At 40.0% G+C, this 16,073-nt stretch overlaps 1 protein-coding gene across 2 annotated transcripts in view; it reads left to right on the forward strand.

Annotated features, from left to right (window-relative positions):
• LOC137372828 (calreticulin-like) overlaps positions 1-14,339 on the forward strand; it is a 58,695-nt gene extending 44,356 nt beyond the window's left edge. For both annotated transcript variants that reach the window (XM_068037144.1, XM_068037143.1), the window contains 5 exons: positions 3,059-3,268; positions 6,356-6,469; positions 7,634-7,777; positions 7,873-7,965; positions 9,226-14,339. In XM_068037144.1, the coding sequence (XP_067893245.1) occupies positions 3,059-3,268; positions 6,356-6,469; positions 7,634-7,777; positions 7,873-7,965; positions 9,226-9,363 (699 nt within the window). In that variant the 3' untranslated portion in view covers positions 9,364-14,339. The remainder of the gene's footprint in view (positions 1-3,058; positions 3,269-6,355; positions 6,470-7,633; positions 7,778-7,872; positions 7,966-9,225) is intronic.
• The last annotated feature ends 1,734 nt before the right edge of the window (positions 14,340-16,073 follow it).

A 16,073-nucleotide genomic window follows, 5' to 3' on the forward strand; every position in this document is an offset into this window, starting at 1 on the left:
CTTATTAACAGCGCTACCCTACCTCCTTTTTCCCTCCGCCTATCCCTCCTAAATGACAAATCTCCCTGAATATTCAGTTCCCAGTCTTGGTCACCCTGTAACCAAGTCTCCATAATGGCAATTAAATCATACTCATTTACCTCTATTTGTGTCTTCAAATCACATACCTTGTTGCGAATGCTGTGTGCATTCAGATAGAGTGCCCTTAACTTTGTCTTAAGATTGTTCCTCATTCCGATCCTATATGATGTTTGCCTTCGTCTCGTCTTCCTTCCAATTTCGCTAACTACTTCTCTACTTAGTTACCTGTTTTGCTTCCCGCCAATCTGAACACCGTCTGAGGTTTGCAACCCCCTGACAATTTAGTTTAAACCCTCCCCAACAGCACTAGCAAATATCCCTGCGAGAATATTAGTCTCAGTCCTGCTAAGGTGCAACCCATCCATCTTGTACAGGTCCCACCTACCCCAGAATAGATCCCAATGCCTCAGAAATCTGATGCCCTCCCTCCTGCACCGATTCTCCAGCCATGTGTTAAATCACTTAATCCTCTTATTCCTATGCTCACTAGCACGTGGCACTGGGAGTAATCCTGAGATTACTGCTTTTGAGGTCCTGCTTTTTAATTTCCTTCCTAACTCCTTAAACTCAGTTTTCAGGACTTAATCCCTATGTCATTGGCACCAATGTGGACCACAACCTCTGGCTGTTCACCCTGCCTCAGAAGAATGTCCTGCAGCTGCTCTGTGACGTCCTTGACCATAGCACCAGGGAGGCAACATACCATCCTGGTATCATGTCTACGGCCTCGGAAATGCCTTTCTGTTCCTCTAACTAATGAATCCCTTCTCGCTATTGCCCTTCCAGTCTTCTTTCTTCCCTCCTGTGCAGCTGAGCCATCCGTGGTGCCATGGACTTGGCTGTTGCTGCACTCCTCTGAGGAACCCTCGCCCTCAGCAGTATCCAAAATGGATAATTGGTTAGCAAGTGAGATCGACTCAGGGCACTCCTGCACTACCGGCCTAGTTCTCTTAGACTGCTTGGCGAACACCCATTCCCTCTCTGCCTGCACATTCTTAACCTGTGGTGTGATCACCTCTCTAAACATGCTATCCACGTAGTTCTCTGCTTTGCAGATGCACCACAGTGACTCCAGCCGCTGCTCAAGTTCCAAAACCCGGAGCTCAAGCTTGTGCAGCCAGTGATACTTCCTGCAGATGTGTTTGTCAAGGACACAAGGTTCATCCACGACTTCCCACATACCCACAGGAGGCACATTCCACTTGGTCGATCTGCCCTGCCATACCTTAACTTTACAAACTAATTATTGTTAGTGTAATAGGTGAGTAACTGGTAAGTTATTCGACTTATCAGCTTCTGCCCCTGTACCGAAGAAAGAACCAAATAGTGGAGGCTGAAAAGGCAGAAAAGAAAGAGACAAAGGAGCACCTCCTTCCCCTTGTCATTGAACTCTCTCACACACCAAACTTACAACTTCGCACTCTGTCCAAATAGCACTTTCTAATTAGTAATTAATAAATTACACCAACTAAAACCTTAGTAATACTAATCTTACCACTTTATAAGGTAGCTATTTGAGAGTTTAAAAAAAAAGAACCTTTTTTCTGATTTTCCAACTATTTACAGGCACTCTCCAACAGCAGTTGTTCACCAACCAATCAGCTTATGGTTTTCCCGTGATGTCACTGTTAGTTTTTTTTCACTCTTAAAACTCAGCGCATGCTGTCTTCCAACCACAGCCGCACACTGCCTCTCTCTGGTTGCGATTCCTCCCAGGTCCGCTGCCTCTCTGCTCTCCCAGGTAAGTGTGGGCCTCGAGACCCGGTCTTGATTTATAGGTGCCTCTCTCCGGTTGCGATTCCTCCCATGTCCGCTGCCTCTCTGCTCTCCCAGGTAAATGTGGGCCTCGAGACCTGGTCTTGATTTATAGGTGCCTCTCTCTGGTTGCGATTCCTCCCAAGTCCGCTGCCTCTCTGCTGTCCCAGGTAAGTGCTTCTAAAATAACTTGTGATGTACAGATTTTTGTTCTTGCAGTGCACTTCTAAGTTTATGTTTGCAACTGGTATGGTTATAGTTATGTAAGTGGGAGCCAGGTGACTTAAGTGTGTTAGCATACTATCTTCCACATCTGGGTTGGAATTTAGTCTGGACTGATAAGGTAAATTCAACTCTGCCAGCTAAAGGGTTCTGTGTAAAACTAGTTTTGGCAAAGTTGCTATCCAATTGCAATTCAATAGAAGTCCACCATTCTAAATTTGTAGTCTCTCTTGGGCATAACAGTAGCTACTTTAGGGAAATGGAAAATCTGCTCTGGTAGAGGAGATGGTCCTCTTCTGAGGTAGGATAGAGGAGGAGCTTTGCTTGAAATTGACAATGCTCTATTTGATCAAGGATTGTTTGGTTCTGATAGGAGGTCTCCAAATAGAAAAGAATTCAATTCCTGATCTTTCATTTTGAGCATAAGTCAATAAAGGATCAGAATTGATTTGTACCGAAAAGTTCTACTTGATTTTTAAGATTCCCCAGAAATCTGTGTATATTAAAAGTGGTTGTTATGTTTGTATCTTTACACTACTGCTTTGGAGAATAGTATGAAGCAGTGGAAGGATTTGCAGGCTGATTGACAGGCTGTGACATGAATGCTGTTTTCATGGCCGTAACCATCTTTATACAAGTCAATGTGGTGGTTAGTCCTGTACGCTAAGAAGGTATTATGGGCTCCTATGACCCAAGCAATAAGGAGGGTCACCCACATGCACCAGATGCAAGTATGCTGCTGGTCACCAACTCAGAATTCAGAGCTGGAGCTCCAGTCTCCACTCACCAGTATTGTTTGGGGCAGAGTTCAAACCCTGTACCTTTGACTCAGGGACAGGAATTTCTAACACTAAACCAAAGGGGTTTGCTGTGCTAACAGTGGTAATATTAATAAATGAAAGGAAATTATATGTCTAATTATTTTGCACTTGAGGGGATGGAGTTTGATCATTGAAGATGTCATGTCTTTTTTTGAATTGAAATAACATTGTGCTCATAGGATGATGAGTACACACATCTCTACACCCTAATCCTTAATTCTGATAACACTTATGAAGTGAAGATTGATAACAAAAAAGTTGAATCTGGGGCTCTGGAGGATGACTGGGACCTACTGCCTCCTAAAATGATTAAGGACCCAAATGCTAAGAAACCTGAAGACTGGGATGATCGAGAGACGATTAATGACCCTGATGATGTGAAACCAGAAGTAAGTGCGCATCACTAATTCTGAAGAATTTAAATAATTTAAAACTACCTTAGTGGCAATTTTAAAAATAAATTTGTGTAAATTTATCGGCATTCTACAGAGTTGGCCACTCAAATTTTGAATGCTATAACTGATAAAGTTCAGAAGAGGGCCACTAGATTGGTACCTAGCTTAAAAGCCTAACTATCACAATAGGCATAGAGATTTTTAATTTAGAAAAACAAAGACTTTTATGAGATTTGATGAGACGTATTTAAAAATAATGGAACTAGACTGTATCTGTGGATAGACTATTTGAATTAGATAGGTTGGAGAGAAACAGGTGACATGCATAAGTTACGTTAGCATAGAACTAGGCTGGATATCATAAGAACATAAGAAATAGGAGCAGGAGTAGGTCATTCGGCCCCTCAAGCCTGCCCTGCTATTCAATAAGGTCATGGCTGATCTGCCCCAGACCTCAACTCCTGTTTCATGCCTGCTCCTCATAGCCCTCAACACCCCAATATTTCAAAAATCTATCCACCTCCTCTTTAAATACTTTCAGTGATCTAGCCTCCACAAATATTGGGGTAGAGAATTCCAGACATTCACTACCCTCTGAGAGAAGAAATTCCTTCGCACCTCAGTTTTAAATGAGTGTCCCCTTATTCTGTAACTATGTCCTCTAGTTCGAGACTCCCCCACTAGTGGAAACATCTTCTCAACATCTACCCTGTCAAGCCCCCTCAGAATCTTGTACGTTTCAATAAGATCACCCCTCATTCTTCTAAACTCTAATGAATAAATGCCTAACCTGTTTAGCTGATCTTGATAAGTCAACCCCTTCATCCCAGGAATCAGCCTAGTGAATTTCTTTTGAACTGCCCCCAATGCCAGTATATTCTTTCTTAAATACAGGGACCAAAACTGTTCACGGTACTCCAGGTGCAGCCTCACCAACACCCTGTACAGTTGTAACAAGACTTCCCTATTTTTAAACTCCAACCCTCTAGCAATAAAGGCCAATATTCCATTTGCCTTCTTAATTACTTGCTGCACCTGCATGCTAACTTTTTGTGTTTCATGCACAAGAACACCCAGATCCTTCTGTGCTGCACTTTTTTGAAGTCTCTCTTCATTTAAATAATAGTCTGCCTTTTGATTCTTCCTACCAAAGTGCATGACCTCACGCTTTCCTACATTAAACTCCATCTGCCAAGTTTTTGCCCACTCACTCAACCTATATATATCCCCTTGCAGATTCCTTATGTCCTCATCACAACATGCCCTCCCACCTATTTTTGTATCTTGAGCAAATTTGGATATATTATACTCTGCCCCCTCCTCCAAGTCATTAATATAGATAGTAAATAATTGAGGTCCTTGTGGCACTCCACTACTTCCGTCTTTCCAACCTGAAAAAGACCCATTAATCCTGACTCTCTGTCTTGTGAGTTAACCAATCCTCAATCCATGCTAATACATTACCCCAATACTGTGAGCTCCTATCTTGTGCAATAATCTTTTTGTGGCACCTTATCGAGTACCTTCTGGAAATCTAAATACATTACATCTACCAGTTCCCCTTTATTGACTCTGCTTGTTATATCCTCAAAGAACTCTAGCAAATTTGTCAAACATGATTTCCCTTTCACAAAACCATGTTGACTCTGTTTAATTGCGTTAAGCTTTTCTAAATGTCCTGCTATTTCTTCCTTAATAATGGACTCTAGCATTTTCCCAATGACCGATGTTAGGCTGACTGGCCTATAGTTTCCTGCTTTTTGTCTCCCTCCCTTCATAAACAGGAGCATCACATTAGCGGTTTTCCAATCCACTGGGACTGTCCCAGAATCCAGTGAGTTCTGGAATATTTCAACCAATGCCTCCACTATCTCTGCAGCCACTTTCTTTAAAACTCTTGGATGTAGGCCATCAGATCCTGGTGACTTGTCTGCCTTTAGTCCCATTCATTTGTCAAATACTTTGTCCCCTGTGATAGAGACTTACAAGATCTTTTCTCCCATTAGCTCCTTGTTTATCTGATATCTGTGGGATGTTTATCGTGTCTTCCACCGTGAAGACTGATGCAAAATATTGGTTTAAATTATCTGCCATTTCCCTGTTCCCCGTTATCAATTCTCCTGTCACATCCTCTAAGGGTCCCACACTCACTTTAGCTACTTTCTTTATATACCCGTAGAAGCACTTGCTGTTTGTTTTTATATTTCTTGCCAATTTACTTTCATAATCAATTTTCTCCCTCTTTATTCATTTGTTAGTCATCCGCTGCTGATTCCTAAAAAAAAAATCCCAATCCTCTGGCCTATCACTAGTTTTCGCCACTTTGCATGCCTTCAGTTTTGATTGGATACTCTCCTTGACCGCCTTTGTTAACCTCGGGTGGTTCATGCTTCTCATCGAGTCCTTCTTTTTCACCGGCATAAATTTTTGCTGAGCGTTATGAAATATCTGCTTAAATGTCTGCCACTGCTCATCCACTGACCTCCTTAGTCTATTTTCCCAGCCCGCTTTCGACAACTCTTTCTTCATACCTCTGTAATTGCCCTTGTTTAAGTTGAGGACACTGGTTTGAGACCAGAGTTGCTCGCTCTCAAACTAAATTTGAAATTCTACCATGTTGTGATCGCTACCCCCTAGAGGATGCTTAACTATGGTATCTCTTATTAATCCTACCTCATTACACATTGCTCTTTTTGCAGATGGTCATTGATCACTGGAATAAGTTACTGGCTTGTGCAGTGAGTACATATTTGCTGCAAGCATTCAAAAGGGAGCTGAATGAATTCCTGGTTGAGGTTGATATTACTGATAACAGATAGTCAACATTAACAAGCCATGTAATATTTGGTGATGCAAGGGTGCAGCTTCAAATCTGTTTTGGTGGCAAATATCCATTTCTGAAAAATAATTTATGATAAGGAAATAGCTTTTTGAAAAATGCTTTGTGATCGAACAAAGGAAATCGAGGGATTTCCTTTCTGGCTAAAAACCTTAAGCTCTGGAGACACTTTCAGAAAGTAAACATACATTTTTTTTCCCTTCTTTCCAATTTGCCCCTGCCCTCCCAAAAAAATAATTGAGGACTGGGACAAGCCAGAAACCATTCCAGATCCTGACACCAAGAAACCAGCTGACTGGAATGATGAGATGGATGGTGAATGGGAACCTCCTATGATTCAGAATACAGAATACAAGGTGAAAATTGAAAACGTTGCAATTTATTTTTCATAGTGTAACACGAAAGCAATGTATACCATCTCAAAATTATTTTTGATAACCTGTTTTCCAGTTTAAGATGCATACATCTCCAACAATTGAAACTTTGGACCGGGAGAAATTAGCTGTTAAAACAATCTTGGGTCATAAATGTATGGTGATGTTTTCCAGGGAAATAGTTTCATCACTGTATTAACAAAGCTTTGAAACATTTATTCCAGAAAGCCCACAAATGTGTGCAGGGATGTATGAACAGAAAGAGTACAAGTGTATTCCTGTGGCAAGTTTAATGTATCTTAAACAACCCTGTAACACTTACTAGAGAGTAAAATGGGTAATTTTGAAGGCCCCTCCACCACCTCCCCTCAACCGGGCACCAGGCTCATGGAGCTATGTTATGTCAGCCAAACTAGTAGTTAGGTCAGTGCCCTCAGCCCCTTTTTTGGCCAAAAATACCTATGTAAATACCTATGTATTGATGGTAAACCATCAAGATCAAGATCTTGTGGTACCCACTTGCACTATCTAAACCTGTGATGAAAAATTACCATTTGGATAAGGCACCAGAAGCAACTGTTTGCTATGGAGCCAATGGGAAACAGCATCTTAAGAGAAGGTGGGGAACACCTGTGATGCTGGGAGGGTGGAAAATGCACTCTGAGTATTTTCTTGAGGGAGTTCATCTCTGACTCTCCTTTGATAATTTCACCTCCTCACTCACAAATGCCTCTCTTCTTCTGAATCAATTTGGGAGTCAGACCTAATTAGCAAGGTCAAGGAACATTTAAAAAAATTCAGTAAACTACTGTTTTTAGTGCAACAGCAGGCATAGTGAAATAAATTTAATTGTCGTTTTTTCTATATATAAATTTATGTATGATGTTCTAACCTTGGGGTCTGCTGACTAGTTGATCAGTTGGATGACTAGTTTTGCAACAATATATTGTCCAGCAAAATATTTTTCCTTCTCAAGGAATCTGTAAAGGTGAGTTTTTCTTTCTTGTTCTGCCTTTTGGATAAATATTCAGTTTGTCTGGAAGCAATGCAGCATAATGCATTTATTTAGTTTCTGTTTGTGTTTGCTGTAATTGTCTAAATGACCAAATGTACCACAAAATAATTTTTTAAAAATCTTGTGCTCAGGGTGAATGGAAATCTCGTCAGATTAACAATCCTGACTTCAAAGGCAATTGGGTCCATCCAGAAATTGATAATCCCGAATACATATCAGATGCCAACATGTACAAGTATGATAACGTCGGTGTTCTTGGTCTTGATCTGTGGCAGGTATGTTTGTTAAGAATCGGGGTAGTGATAATTTATTGAAGTGAACCAACTAGAAATTATACATTGTATGTTTTCTAACCTTTTGTCTGTCATAGGTGAAATCTGGAACCATCTTTGACAACTTCCTTATTACAAATGATGTAAAATATGCAGAGGAATATGGCAATCAAACATGGGGAATAACCAAGGTAGTTATTTTATTTCTAAAAATCTGTTGCCAGTGCCTGATTGCCATCAAAAACAACAACAAATTGCATTTTTTATAGTGCCTTTAATGCTGTAAAATGTCCCAAGGTTCTTCACAGGAACGTAACAGAACAAAAGTTGACACCGAGACAAAGAAGGAGACATTAGGATAGGTGACCAAAAGCTTGGTCACAGAGGTAGGTTTTAAGGAGGGAGAAGTGGAGAGGTTTTAGGGATGGAAATCAAGAGCTTAGGGCTTAAACTGGTTAAAAAAACAGCCACCAATGGTGGGACAAAGGAAGTTGGGGATGCACAAAAGGCCAGAATTGGAGCAACATAGAATTGTAGGGTTGGAGAAAGTTGCATAATTATAACCCAGTATTATACTGATCACATAATACTATTATGCTTTTGGTCAGACGTAACAATAAATATTCATGGTCCTGGTTCCATGTCACCTCACCTCAGTAATTCAGCCTATACTGAGTAAGCCTTGCTTGTAAATGTGCTGAAAATATATTAACACATCTGAATTACAAGCTATAATTCAAGCAGTTTAGATGATAAACTGATGAACCCTTCAGCAACAGCATCTTCTGTTGCACTATATCTTGACAGCATTTTTTTAGCTGTTGTGTTTTAAATATATTGGGATGTAAGGTGTTCATCACAGGACATCACTGACAAGTATACAAAAGGAATGTTTGGTATGCAGACTTGCATGCCTCTGGAAGCTATTTTTGTACAGTATACCAATCAGACTGAATCACCTCAAACACAGATTGACCGTTAGTTTCTGACTGGGCAAATAGATGCATTTAAGGCCCAGGACCCAATCTCCCATTTCCATTTGATCAAGCAGAAGCAGAGATTACAAATTTTGTGGCAAATTGTAAGGCACACAAAATGGACCTCCACTGAAACCAGAACAAGGTAAGTTGGCAGTTTATATTTCTGATTGATGCCGACAGTAAGATAACCTGGTGTTCGTGGTCAGGTGCCATTTTTAAACATCCGAGCATCTTCGAACAATTATACTAGTAGACTTCAGTGTCTGATTTATCCAGCCTCCAAACACACAACTACTGTCTTTGATCTTTTAAGACATTTGTACAGAACTACAAAATTCCTGGTTTGTGTGTGTGTTGGCAAGATTGTTGGACAGTGAAGCTGCATTGATTTTGATTGTAACGAACATTTGTTTTCAAACTACATAATGCAAAATGTTTCACAAGGTAACACATTTAGCTGTTTCATAATAGGTTGGCGAGAGGAAAATGAGAGAAAAACAGGAAAAAGAAAAGACGGAACAACATGAGGAAAAACCTGAAAAGGAAGAGGAAGAAAAAGCGGAAAAACAAGAAGGCATGGAGATAGATACAGATAAAAATGAATTGTAAATCTCAGAACCATGCTGACTGTTTACTTAGACAGTTTTCTTGTGTTGAGAATGTACATCCTGTTCCAAAAGGATATCTTCAACAATTGCACTGTTGTACCTTCATAAACAAATGTGTCTTAAAGTTGCAAGGGTAGCATTCATTTTTTAAAACATATTTTGTACTATAATATTTGTGGGGATGGCAGAATGTAACCTTTTCCAGCAAATACAATACCCAAAAGATCTGGATTTAAATAACCAGAGTTTTGATTTAAGATGTAATTTGGTATTAACTTGTGGTTATTGAATAGTTTTTCAGAAGGTCATTGGAATAGTTAGTTTCTTTGTGGTCAGTTGGCCTGTGTAATACCTGTTCTAAGTGCTAACCTTGCTATTGGGTTGCTGGCTCAATTGACAAATTTGCTATCCAGTATGAAACTGACTCTGATAGTCCATAAAGTTCTAGATTTGTCTGTACTGAGTTTGCACTCTCAGTAGAGGTGCAGTAATATTGGACTAGGCTAGATATAAAAATTAGCAAGGGCTACTGCTCATCGGCACTATCAAACCCCTACTCAAAAATGTATGTTTTCAGATGAAGACCCAGTTGGGCTTTGCTGTGATACTTCTTGTGGATAGTGTGATGCTGTACACGGCTCATACATGAATAAGACCAATTGGGCGAAGTAACAGGGGGCTGCAAGACAGTACCTCAGCATGAGTCAGCACCTTCTGAGTAGGATTTAATTTTTTTAAAACTTGCAATAAATTTGTCACCTTGGGCCTTCCCTTCCCATGGTGGCTGAGTTTATGCAGTGAATAGGTGAGCCATATGGCTTGTTACATTCACACTTTTGCTATGCGACAACACTTTGCTAAAAATCGATATGTGGATATCAAATGATGACTGGATTGACCTTCATTGTGATGCCCCTGTGGTGAAATAGCCTAACATTTGCTGTCAAGGATTACATATGAATGTAGGAGAAAGGTGCTAAGAAACGCCTTAAATGTGTCCTCAAAATGGAGTCGGTGGTTAGACTGAATACTATGAAAGGGCTAGTCCTAATTAAATCACAGCGACTCCTGCAAATAAAACTAGTCTTACCAGGTCAGACATCAAGCCCACAGGCCTGGAGACAGCCTGTTAAGGTGTTCTGCCCTAAATGTACTTGTGTGAGATCCCTTATTAGAAAGGACCTGAAAACCTAGGAAGTAATTAAGCGACCTGGCATCTCTTGATGCAATGGTGATTGGCACTGACCTTTAAGAAAGCTATGCTGAGAGCTATAGTGATAACTGTGATGAGGACTTTACCTTTCTCAACGTGCATCAAGCTGTAGTGATGTCATCAAGCTGTCTAAACAGCCAATCACATTCAAGAATTTTCACCAAGAAATGAAAAGCACTAATAATCCACTTTAAAAATTTTTTACAGACAGCGAAATAAAGAATGGACATACATATGAGGTTAAGGTAAAAACTTAAGTATCATGAACAAAGTTGAAAAACTTAAAAAAAATTATTTTAAAAGTCTAGTTTAAAAAAGCTAGTAATTATTCATAAAGGAGAAATTTAGCATAACGCCACTTTTTTCAGGGCCAGATTGATCGTCTGGCAGCCGTTATTACACAGATAACTGTTAAAAACCCTGTTACACCTCATTGAACATGGCTTAACATTTTATGGAGTTTCTAACAGCGATATTAGAGTGGAAAAGAGGAAGTTCTCAAACGTTTTCAAGTCAATCAATCGATTTCACGGATTGTTGGCTCAGTGGGGTGATGATGTCCACAGCATACCTGTGGCAGAGCAGTGAATGAGAGAGTGCAACTTCAGGATTTCCATATTAATCTGTATTTGCAACAAATCCCAAAGTTGCAGTCAGATTCAGAGGGGTAATGACGTTGAATGCTGAAATCCTCTGATAACCTTCAGAGATTTCTTAATAGAATTAGGAGGTTTCTTTGGAAATTATGGATGTACAAGATGGTATTTTTGACACTAAATTTCATTCTTTTGGTCCTTAGTTTAGTTGTGTTCTTTTAGTAGTACACTTTCACCGCTTATACCAGGCATATTCTGGAAAATGCAATTTACCCACCTATGCGATGGTCAGTGTAATGTCAAAAGTGAAGCCAGAACTGCCTCCCCCTTGTCAAATGTAAACTTAACAGCTCTGGACAAAAAATGAACAAAAGTAGCAGACAGTAACATTGTAAAAACATGTTCCTGTATTCAGATCTTTTTTCAAACACAATCTCTGTCTTAAAATTAAATATAAATACTGAGTTAGAAACTGAACAAACCAGCAAGAAGAGCTCAGAGCAATGGCATGAGTTCTAGATGCTTTTTAAAGTAATTTCCTCTTGATAAGCATCAAGGAACTTTTTTTTTTAGTGAGGGTAAGTTAGTTGAGAAATACTCAAAACAAAAGTCCCTGCTTGCAAGCAGTGACTTAATGACAGGTAATCACCAGGTCAGAGAGAGGTCACAGAAATTACTATTGTACAACTTTGCCAGCCAGACATGTGAGACACTGAGTTGTGAGATTAAGAGTGATGAGATTGAAACCAGCTAATTCAGACACAACTACCAGGAAAAGATGAATTTACCCAGGAGCAGAGGATTCAAGAGAAACAGAAAGCACCCCTATACATGGAGGTACATTGCTCTCATGTCTCAGAAACATAACGCCATCCCCCCCAGAGGAAGGTGAATTAACCAGTTCATTCATTCTAATTCAGAAGGATGAGTTCATATAAGTTCCAGAAACATTGCTAACTACAAACACATGGACTGGAATTTTCTGGCCTTTTAGCGGAGATGGGAGGCAGGAAGACTGGAAAAATGGCACAGGAAGGCTTCAAGGGAGGTGCCCAATGTCTGGTGGTGGGAAAGTTGGCTGATTGGCCACCTGCCACTTAAATGGCCAATTAAGGGCCACTTCCCACCTCTGGGCATTTTCTCACAACAGGAGGGCCCGTCGCTGTGTGGAGAGACCACTGGGTGAAACCTAGTGGCCTCCCAGTGGGTTCCAGGGGTGTAGGGTTCTCCTATATGGGCATTCTATGGCACATAGAGGGGCTGCTCTCGCAGCAACGGTGCTGCCGGTGTTCAGCGACCCCATCTCCTCCCTCCTCCCCTCCACTCCCACCCCCACCCCGGTTGCTGGGGTCTACTGCCTGGCCCCGGCCTCCCCCAACCCCACTTACCTTTCTTCTAAGGCGTCCAGGCAGTGAGGCGCCCTTTCTCTGTTGCTGATGAGGCTGGAACAGCAGCTCTTGGGGGCAGGCCACCGTCCTTAATTGGACGGCGGCCCCAGCAGCGGTCTCTTAATTGGCCTCTGCCAACCAAAGTGAGGTGGCCTCACGCTTTTGGCTTCTGCAGCGGGACCTCTGCCATCGCAACAAAATTCAAGCCGTAGAATTTAATAGATTCAGTAGATTGGCTATCTAATGCCGTTAATGTCCTTTATCTAAGAAGATTTTAAAAATTCATTTACAGGATGTAGGCGTCCTTATTTGCCCTGAAGGTGGTGGTGGACTGCCTTCCTGAAATGCTGCATGCTTTTGATATGACCAAGTGGCAAGCTCGACTGTTTCAGAGAACAGTTAAGAGTCAACAACATTGGTGTGGGGCTGGAGTCATATATCAACTAGATGGATAAGGATGGCAAATTTTGTTCCCTAAAGCAAATAAGTGAACCAGTTGGGTTTTTAGGATAGTGCAACAGCTTCATGGTCATTTTTACTGATACTGGCTTTTGATTTCCAGATTTTATAGATTGAATTCAAATTCTCAAATTGCCACACTGAATTCTGAACTCCCATTCTCTGCATTATTAGAGTACGTTGGCCTCTGGTCCAGTAACAACTGCTACACTATTGTACTCCTAAATTAATTACATCAATTTTAGACTGATCTCAACTGTAAGTTTATAATCAAAAAGCAGTTAATACTGAATTACTCTGATATAACTAAACTGCCTTTGTAACCTATCCATTTTGTTAACTAACCTTATCTGCTAATTATTTGCATACTCAATGTTTAAGTGATGGGAACTATAATTTTGAGGTTAATGAACAATTGATAATTCATGACTATTTTATGAGCTTTTGCACAGCAAGTTGCTGGTGCAGAATTTGGGAGATTATGTAAATGCTATTATAATCAGAACTGGTTGATGAAAGATTGTTGAGTGAGCCAAATGTAGGCATCACTCTCTTCTCATACCGACCACAAAATTCCAAATTCTGTAGATTTCAAATCAGAATGAAGCCAGATCATAAAACCAGAACATGGGTCATCAAGTCTGCATCTTTCACCAATCAGTTACAATCTGCATCATTAACGACTCTGCTTCACCAATTTGATCTGAGGAAATGTTCCACATAAATATTCCCTGGTTTCATTACTGTTTAAGTTGGCAATGATCACATTTCATTGTAGAATATGAACTTTGGTTGATTTTTGGTGTTGCTTCAGATTCTGACTTGTAGTACAACCACAGTGTTAATCTTCTGTCCCTTGGTGCTTCATATCTCAATGGAGAAGACAGCAAGGTCTTTTTGATAATTTTCAATTGCAGTGCAATAAAAATGTCAAGGAACCTCAAATCAAGCCAGATTTATCCATTATATGTTGCCTTTTAAGTATATTGATTTACAAAACAGAAAAAAGTTTTCTCTTTTAAAGTTGCAATTTCATCTATGTAAACTATACACGAGTATATCTTTTAATACAAAATTAAAGGGGCATATAGTGATCTTAAACGAACTGTAATTCATACTTCATTATGTGGAAAGTCACGCGCTTCTTGGTATTCACAACACCAATTTATCCCTTGCAGCCGAAGAAAACAAACTTCAGGATGTGCTAGATAGCTAACTATTTAAATTGTAATCGTAATTAAAAGTGCAATATAAATCATATTAAACACTTTGTTTATAGCAAATTGTAACAATTTGCATAAAACAAAAAATTTTGGTTTTATTTGGATCTTGTTTTAATTTTTATTATGTTTGTGCGTGCAGGAAAGAAGCAGCCAAATATTTTTAAGGGTAAAATACACCACGGTTATATAAAAATGTGAGTGGTCTAAAAAAGGATGAACAGGTATGCAATAGACAGACATTTCTTTCCCACAAACTTAAGTTACAATCTAGAAAGTAATCATTTTTTTTCTTTGGCATAGTGATGTTGTATTTATATTTACAAACCTTATTCACCTGCTGAGTTATTTTGCATTTAAATTTGGAAGAATAGGTTGATTTTCATTAGTCAGATCAATCTGCAATTGCTCTCTGACAGAAATTATGTGCTTCTGTTTCCCAGTTTAAAAATTGGTTGCAAAACAAATTACAGCTGAATCTCCTAATTATAGCAGTCCTCACAGAAGGCTGGACATTTCATAAAATGGTTTCAATGTGTGTTTTGGAAGTAAAGAATTATTACTGATTTACAAAAATTGGCCACAATAAGTAACTGTAATTTACTTTTTTGCAAAGCTACACAATGTTCATAATTTCCAGGGTGGGCAGGTGCACAGGGACCTGCTCAGGTGTGAATTCTGGAATTTTATACCGTCGTTGCAATTATCGACCTAATGGTGGTCCTTAACAAATAATTAATTTATTAGGAGACCCTTAAGCAGACTGAACAAAACAAACTAGGAGGGAGAAGGAAGAGAGATAATGGCGTCAATAGCTTTTATGGTAGTGGAAATATGAAGATCATCTTAGTGAGGCTATGGAAAGAAAAAAGTGTGAAAATAGCTTATATGACAAATTAGAAATTTGAAGTAAAAACATAAAAAGAAGCTGCCTCTGTACTGCTGTTTCTTCAAATTGGAAATGTTCACCAGCACCAGGCTGCCAAATTCACCCCCTGCAGCTTTGGAGAATAAATTCCAACAGCTGGCCTTCAGATCATAAACCAAAAGTACAATTGCATAAAAGCAACTAGAGAATACCAGAAACATGTAGCAGCCAGGCAGCATGCAAAAGAGAAAAGACGGGCCAGCACCTGGGCAAAGACCATCCGAAACCCTGTCTGAACTGTGTTCTGACAAAGGGCCAATTCCTGTAATGTTGGATGTCATGGCCCCAGCATACTAATGGAACCTGATAGGAAGGGAGTCTCAGGAAAGCCTGCAGGCAGAGGGCTTTTAATAGGCCTGCAAATATTAAAGGTAAATTTTTCAGGTCTTTTAAAAGCTTTTATAAATTTCCTTGCTGGCACCGGCTTTCAAAAGCTTCTCCTGAATTCTCAATTGGATATATTAGTGACTATTCTATATTTATGGCCCGAACATAACTCACCTCAACAGACATGGTGTTGGTGAAGGTCCCATTTTCCAAAGGTGGCTGTGCCAGCAGACCCCTAGCCTGCATGTCACTGAGATGTCTAATGCTTGAATAAATATTTCACTGGAAGGTTCTTCTGAAACACAATATGTCATACCTTGTATGGTACAGTATGAAATTGTATGAATGAGGGCATGGCAGGGTGATCAGGACCCAGCGGAGCCTGTTTGGCTGCATTTGCCAAGATGTCACCAGTTATTTCTCAGATTCTGGCAAACCCACCTAGGAACTTCCAAGGGGATCTGTCTTGTCAGGAACTGAGTCAGCTCTGAGACAGACACCACAGTGTGCCAATTGGCGTAAGGCCATGTGCAACTACCTGACAGCAAAGGGCTTGCAGATGCAAGGATAGTAATGCTGA

This window comes from Heterodontus francisci, chromosome 8, assembly GCF_036365525.1.
Source record: "Heterodontus francisci isolate sHetFra1 chromosome 8, sHetFra1.hap1, whole genome shotgun sequence".
NCBI lineage: Eukaryota > Metazoa > Chordata > Chondrichthyes > Heterodontiformes > Heterodontidae > Heterodontus > Heterodontus francisci.